Source organism: Anopheles gambiae, chromosome 2 (assembly GCF_943734735.2).
Source record: "Anopheles gambiae chromosome 2, idAnoGambNW_F1_1, whole genome shotgun sequence".
NCBI lineage: Eukaryota > Metazoa > Arthropoda > Insecta > Diptera > Culicidae > Anopheles > Anopheles gambiae.
The window spans coordinates 95,468,373-95,475,361 of NC_064601.1; the positions used below are offsets into that span (position 1 = coordinate 95,468,373).

General features: G+C 42.0%; 1 protein-coding gene and 1 long non-coding RNA gene across 2 annotated transcripts; both read right to left on the reverse strand.

The window, feature by feature from the left end:
• Positions 1-1,765, reverse strand: LOC1276762 (MKI67 FHA domain-interacting nucleolar phosphoprotein). Its single transcript, XM_316147.5, has 2 exons — positions 1,411-1,765; positions 1-1,344 (listed from the first exon to the last, which is right to left on the reverse strand). The coding sequence occupies exons 1-2, from the start codon at positions 1,603-1,605 to the stop codon at positions 247-249; spliced, it is 1,293 nt and encodes a 430-aa protein (XP_316147.5). The 5' UTR covers positions 1,606-1,765; the 3' UTR covers positions 1-246.
• Positions 1,766-4,046: 2,281 nt separating this feature from the next.
• Positions 4,047-4,961, reverse strand: LOC133391514 (uncharacterized). The gene is made up of 2 exons (XR_009765015.1): positions 4,472-4,961; positions 4,047-4,401 (listed from the first exon to the last, which is right to left on the reverse strand). It is a non-coding gene; the product is annotated as an uncharacterized LOC133391514 (long non-coding RNA).
• Between the last annotated feature and the right edge of the window lie 2,028 nt (positions 4,962-6,989).

A 6,989-nucleotide genomic window follows, 5' to 3' on the forward strand; every position in this document is an offset into this window, starting at 1 on the left:
TTTGATAAGGACTAAATCATATGTTTAGCCATTTGCCGCCCGAAAGCGATTTATTAATATTGAATAAACTCCTTTCTCTGCTGTGACGTTACACTACAAGGCTTGGTTTACTTTCGCCATGGCTAGCAACGAATTCTAGCATACCCTCATCATCATGCCCTTAGCAACGGCTTACTGCTATGTACTCTTTCATTCTCCTTTAAAGAGTGCGCGTTAACGATAACCGCTTCGTTTTCGCAAACGGTCCTACTTAACCTTTTTCACTACCTTAGCCGGCTTCACTTCCTTTACAGCATCGACCCGCTTGGCTTTCTTACCAACCGGGGCCGCACTTTCCACGCTCAGCTCTTCAACTTTGTTCTTCTTCACCAGCGAAAGCTTTTCCTTCTTCGCCGCCTGCTTTGCGGACACACCACCTCCACCAGCCACCAGCGGCTTCTTCGCCTTCGACAGGGGAAGCTTCTCTCTCTTGCGTAGCTTTTTGTCCGGCGTATCAGCTTTCTTGTTTTCCTTAGCCGCCGTTGTGCCCGGTTTGTTGACTCCCTTTTCCTGCTCTAATTGTTTCATCTTTTCCTGCGCTTTCTTCACCGCACTTGCCTTACTCTCCTTGGCGGGCTCCTCCTTCCCGACCGGTTCCACCTCCTGCCAGTCCGATGGTTTCAGTAGCGTGAACGCCTCATCCTCCTCATCGTCACTTGCCTTTCCGTTCGTGTCTGCTGCTGCCTCCGTTTCCTCCTTCGCCTTCTGTGCCTTCTCCTTAGGTTGCGGTTGCGGTTTCGGCATTCTAGCCAGCTGGATCGCGTGCCGCTGTTGCAGATCCGTGGCCGTTTGCTTCAACTTGGACAGACAGCTCGCCACCTCGGCCACCTCGATGCCCGCCTCGGTCAGCTCCTTCTCGGCTCGCATCAGTCGGCTAATCTGTTTCCTACAGCGCACACTGCTCTCCACACTGCCCACGTACCCGTTGGCACGCTTCACCTGCGCCTTCAGCCACCGCTGGTAGGCTTCCGTCTTTTCGCCCTTGGAATCGTACGCTTTGCCGAAGTTTTTCGGTATGTTAAACATTCGCTTGGGCAGCAGGCTCGTCTTCAGCACGCTGTTGAACATCATGTAGTTGTTGACGGCGCTCGCCGCAATGTCCGCCACCTCGTAGAACCGGAACTGCACGTACCCGTAGCCCTTCGAGCGTTGCGTTTTGCGTGACCGGGCCACGGCAACCCGCATCACTTCGCCAAACTGCTCGAAGAACTGTCGCAGCTCATCCTCGTAGAAGCCTTTCGGAAGATGCTTGATGAACACAATGCCGGATCCTTTTTTGTTGCTTATCTTTGCTGGTTGTTTGGCCTACAAACGAAAAGAAGTATGAGTAGGACAATCGTTTGCCAGCTGTTAGTAACTTAGATAATGTACCTTTTTCTCCTTTTTCGGCTCCTTTTTCGGTTCTTTTTTCTGCTCCTTTGGCTGTAGGTTGCCGGCGATTCGCTTCCTAGCATCCCGTTGCCGTTTTCGTAGTCGTCTGTGTTTCTTCTTTTCCTTTCCCACTGCTGATGCTTTTCTGTCGGCCACCACCGGCTTGGCGGTGGTTTCGGTTTCCATTACGGTCATTTTGCCTAATTATTTCTGAACAAAAATTACCACCTTTTTAAAAACTACGCACCACGAACCGACAACGTTGTTTTCCCAAAAGCGCGTGTTTCACATTAGTTGTTGACAGATTAGTTTCGGACGGCGAGGTTAGATCACTGTGAACAGTTTGACAGCTAATGCCTCGATAATGCGTCCGCCATTGAACCGGCATGCTGTGTGTGGTTGGAATTGATACCAAAATATAAACACAAACTCACAGCATTTTCACCTTGCAAAAACCATCTTCTTGAAAATTAAAAACAATTCAATTCAATTCAGTATTATAGATACTATTTGAATTGCACATTGCTATTAATTGTACGTTGAAATGTGAGATTGAAAATACACGAACTTACACCTGTTTCCATCTACGTTCGAATCTCGTGCCATTTGCATCGAATCGCAAACCGCCTGCTTTGAATCGCATGCCACTATGATTGAATGAGTGCAACCATGGTTGAATCGCGTGCCAGTACGGTTGAATCGCGTTCCACTATGGTCGAATGATATGACCACTACGATCGAATCGTGTGCCGCTGCCATTGGATTTCTGAAAGCAAGAGCATAGTAAACTGTTTGTTTACGTTTGAAAGCTGTTTCTTTCTTCACCGACTGTATTTCATGTTTAAAATACTAATAAAACGGAATTCTCTGATTATAGGTAAACCCCTTGAATATTGGTTAAAACCATGAATTTTACCATCAACAACGAACACAGAATATTAGTTGAAAACAAGGATTTTACCATTAACAAAGGACCACGATATTCGTTGATATCAAGGATTTTACGTGAAATCTAAGAATAATTACCTTTTATTAGAATTTTACAAACGAATTGCCATTGGCGAAGAAAGAAGCAGCTTTCAAACGTGAACAAACAGTTTACTTTGCTCTACCATTCAGAAATCCAATGGTAGCGGCATACGATTCGATCGTAGTGGCACATGATTCGACCGTAGTGGAACGCGATTCAGCTATGGTTGCACGCATTCGATCGTAGTGGCATGCGATTCGAAGCAGGCGGTTTGCGATTCGATGCAAATGGCACGAGATTCGAACGTAGATGGAAACAGGTGTAAAATACTAATAAAAGGGAATTATTCCCTGATTATAGGTAAACCCGACGAATATTGGTTGAAACCATGGATTTTACCATCAACAACGAACACCGATTATTAGTTGAAAACAAGGATTTTACCATCAACAAGGGACCATGGTTTAAACCAATATTAGTGATTTACCTATAATCAGAGAATTCTCTTTTATTAGTATTTTAAACATGAAATACAGTCGGCGAAGAAAGAAACAGCTTTCAAACGTAAACAAATAGTTTACTATGCTCTTGCTTTCAGAAATCCAATGGTAGCGGCACACGATTCGATCGTAGTGGCATATGATTCGACCATAGTGGAACGCGATTCAACCGTACTGGCACGCGATTCAACCATGGTTGCACTCATTCAATCATAGTGGCATGCGATCCGAAGCAGGCGGTTTGCGATTCGATGCAAATGGCACGAGATTCGAACGTAGATGGAAACAGGTGTATTAAGAAGTTTGGCCATAATACAGTGAGACGCCGTTTATTCGGGTTCCTTTTATCCGGCTGTTCGTTTTTCCCCATTGTTAAATTCTTGGATAATGTTGAATATAAAAACTAAAGTCAATAAAACCTGGCTAGGTTTTACCAAAATCTAATGAAAACTTCAAAACAAATAAAAAAAAATTGTGATAAAACATGTTCTTTGACCCATTATACGTGTTATTCTAGCAACCGAACAACATCAATGTCGTGATTATCAAACATTTGTTATTTAAAAAATTATTATTGACCTTTTCGCAAGCGCCACAGAATAAGCTTAAACGACTGGAAAATCAAATATCCTTAAAAAAAAATGAAATCTCCATAGCTTCACTGGTTTGCTCAATAGATGGCGTATTATAATGGCTTATCGTTATATTGCTGTGCTTTGCTTGCAATGTGTTTCGGCAAGTTTCATTTAATTTGACCTATATAGCCTTCTAACTTTCCGAGCAATAATATATATGGTCGTGTAGTCAGATACATGGGTATCGACCATTATTCAAATTTGACATGCTTCTGTACAAATGGTGCACATTGAAGCTTAGTATTTAAACAATCGTATTGTCGTTCTAATTCTAGCGATGCATAACTCCAATGTACGCTATCGCCTCCGATCCGCATTACCCAACCGACATTATCGCGCGACAATTTCCAATTTTGTATGAGAAAAAACGGGCTCAAAACGTTCTCAAATCGTGCTCATTAGCAGCACTAAAGAGCACGTTTCTGCAACGGTGCGACAGCGTGTATCATACATGTAGTTTCTGTATGCTACATTATTGTTCAATTTCTTTCATTCTCTCCTCTCTCCCAAAACAAACACAGACTCTCTCTAATTTTTCCATTCCACACATTCGCTCTTTATTTAACCTCTTTACCTCTACTCACACATACACTTTTCAATACTCACACAATTCACACTGCCGAAAACCGGTGCGGGATACACACGTACCCGTCTTGCCTGCCTTCTCTCCTCGTTCTTCCTTTCATCCAGCGTTGTCTTCGTCGAATTGTGTCCACACGTTAAAAATTCTTCCTGCTTGCCTCCCTCTCGCTGCTCCCACATGCTGCGCTAGCGCGCTGGATGATCGTCCCTACCTTCCTGCCGCTTCTCCTCTACCAGGCGGTAGCACGTTGGAGGATCGGATCGTTCCTGCCTTCTTTCCTCTCCTGTTCTGTTTTCGGCACTCCTAGGGATAGAAGGAAATATTAACTATTTTGCCAACAGCTGTTCAATTTAACGTCAAGCACAATACTTACCAACCAATTGAATATTGCTTCTGTTGTGGTCCGTGCTCACTTCCGTTCGTGCGTGTGTTACGATTTCTTTAAAAAAACGAAATTGATTTTATATCACAATTATCAATACAATTCAGTTTGATAAAGATTGATATAACCCTTTATTAAAAACTGTACTTACCAAATAATTTTTCCGTACTGGTTTCACGAGAGAAAAAACGAACACACACCGACGCGTCCTACCGCTTGCAAACTTGATTTCACACTACCACATTTTCATGTGAACGCGAAGCAGCGCCTTCCTCCTGTGGCTATACAGGTATTCCGCGATATACGCCATACTCGATATACACGATTTCGCTGTACGCTTTTTTTCTAAATTTGACGGTTCTTTGAACAAGTAGTACTAATTTTAGAAATCGAATGTCAAATGCAAAATAAATTCCCTTTTGATTGAATATTAAAAACCATTTCAAATGGTATAAAATTGAAAAATTCAGTTGAAATTAGATCAAATAACTATTTGGTTAGTTAGTTGATTTAGTTATTTGATCTAATTTCAACTGAATTTTTCAATTTTATACCATTTGAAATGGTTTTTAATATTCAACCAAAAGGGAATTTATTTTGCATTTGACATTCGATTTCTAAAATTAGTACTACTTGTTCAAAGAACCGTCAAATTTACGTAAGCGTATTAGTTATTTGATCTAATTTCAACTGAATTTTTCAATTTTATACCATTTGAAATGGTTTTTAACCATTCGGTAGTGGTAGGTTTAGTGGCTAAAACCTACCACTTCATGCAAAGTTCTACGGATATTAGTTATAACTTGACTGAAAACCTCGAAATTCGACTTTCGCTATTGAATATTCGAGATACGCTATTGCCTCCGGTCCGCATTGATAGCGTATATCGGGGAGTACCTGTACAATGATACAAAAAGCGGGCGAGAGGAGAACGCTTGCGTGAACGATTGGTGTAGCAAGCGAATTTGGACAAGTCCCACAAAAGCGAGACGCAAGAGTTTCTCTCCAACGATGGAAAGGGATGAGCTAAATGAAACATGCGAATCGTTGATGCGACACAGCCAAGTCGCAAGCAAATACAGACCAACACCCAGAAGAGCGAGGCAGAATGAAAAATTTTGTGAATGTTAGAATGAGAAAAATGATAGATACACATAAAAATCGCTGGATAATGCTGGTTGGGTAATAGCTTATATCGGAGAATACCTATATATACAGCAGGCGAAATTTCTCACCCATAAAATTTCTATTCGTGTATTTTTGTCCTAACACTGTTTTTAAACGACAGCACGACCTTGGAGCCTATAAATCATACTGTTACTCACATTTATTTTTTATCGATTAAAATACAGGCGGTCCCCGAGATACACGGTTAATGGGGACCGAAAACGGCCGCAAAACACCGCGTATCTCGAATTTCCGCGTAAGTCGAATCTCGTGATTTCCAGCTAAAATATCACAAATTTTCGTGTAATTTTGCAAGTAGGGGGCGGTTTTAGTCACTTTATGAATTATTTGATATGATTCTGACTGAATATAACTGTTTTAAACCTTTTGAAATAGTTTTGAACATTCGATCAAAACGGAAATTATTTGGCAATTTGCAATTGATGTGTCAAATCAGTACAATTTGCTCAAAGAATTGTCAAATTTAGAAAACCGCGTATCTCCGAATCCGCGTATAAGAGGTACCGTGTATCTCGGGGACCGCCTGTATATCTGATATTAGCAGCATATAAGGCCGCAAATACACGACGCGCGTTTCCGCGGGCGCGTTCAAACGCGTATAACAGTTCCGCAGAGATATCCAGCTGAGCATCTCTGCGTTTCCGCGGTAGCGCGTTCGAATGACATTTCATTTCTATGGCTGGATTGTTATACGCGTTTCCGCGGGCGCGGAAACGCGCGTCGTGTATTTGCGGCCTAACAATCGTATACAGCAGAACAATGGACATTGTAGACTTTAAATTGGGAAGAAAAAAAATACAGTAGAACGTCGACTATCCGGGGACGGATTAACTGGCGAACGGCTTAACCGTGCACTTGAAATTTGACACTTGGTCTATCGTGGCGAACATTTTATGCGATGATCGGGTAAGCAAAAACATTTGTTGTGGAGCTATCTAGAGTCTAGTGATGTTTTTAACTTCTTTTTTTTATAAAGAACAATTGTTAAATCTATTATTATTGATTTGAAAATTATTCTATCAGTGATTAATCGATTGGTTTAAGGTAGATTCTTAGCAAAACCAGTAAATTTTATAATTTTTATATGAATTAGACATTGCTTGGACCATGGAAATCGATTAACCGGCATTCACCCGGTCCCGAGCTGGCCGGATAATCGACATTCTACTGTACTCCAAGCAAATGCTGTCAGTTTACTTTTCTTCCGTGATGCCGGCACGTGTAAACAGAGCATAATGTTGAACGCGGGGACAACTGTCAGCTCCCTTTGCATGTGTTCGTGAGCGCAGCTGCCATGACCTTACCTGCCGTTCGCTGCATT

Bases quoted from the DNA above. Each gene is read 5' to 3' on its own strand.
- LOC1276762 (XM_316147.5), bottom strand. From the start codon at position 1,605: ATGACCGTAATGGAAACCGAAACCACCGCCAAGCCGGTGGTGGCCGAC. The intron at 1,345-1,410 runs GTACATTATCTA...TTTCGTTTGTAG, and splicing joins AGCCGAAAAAGGAGAAAAAG to GCCAAACAACCAGCAAAGAT.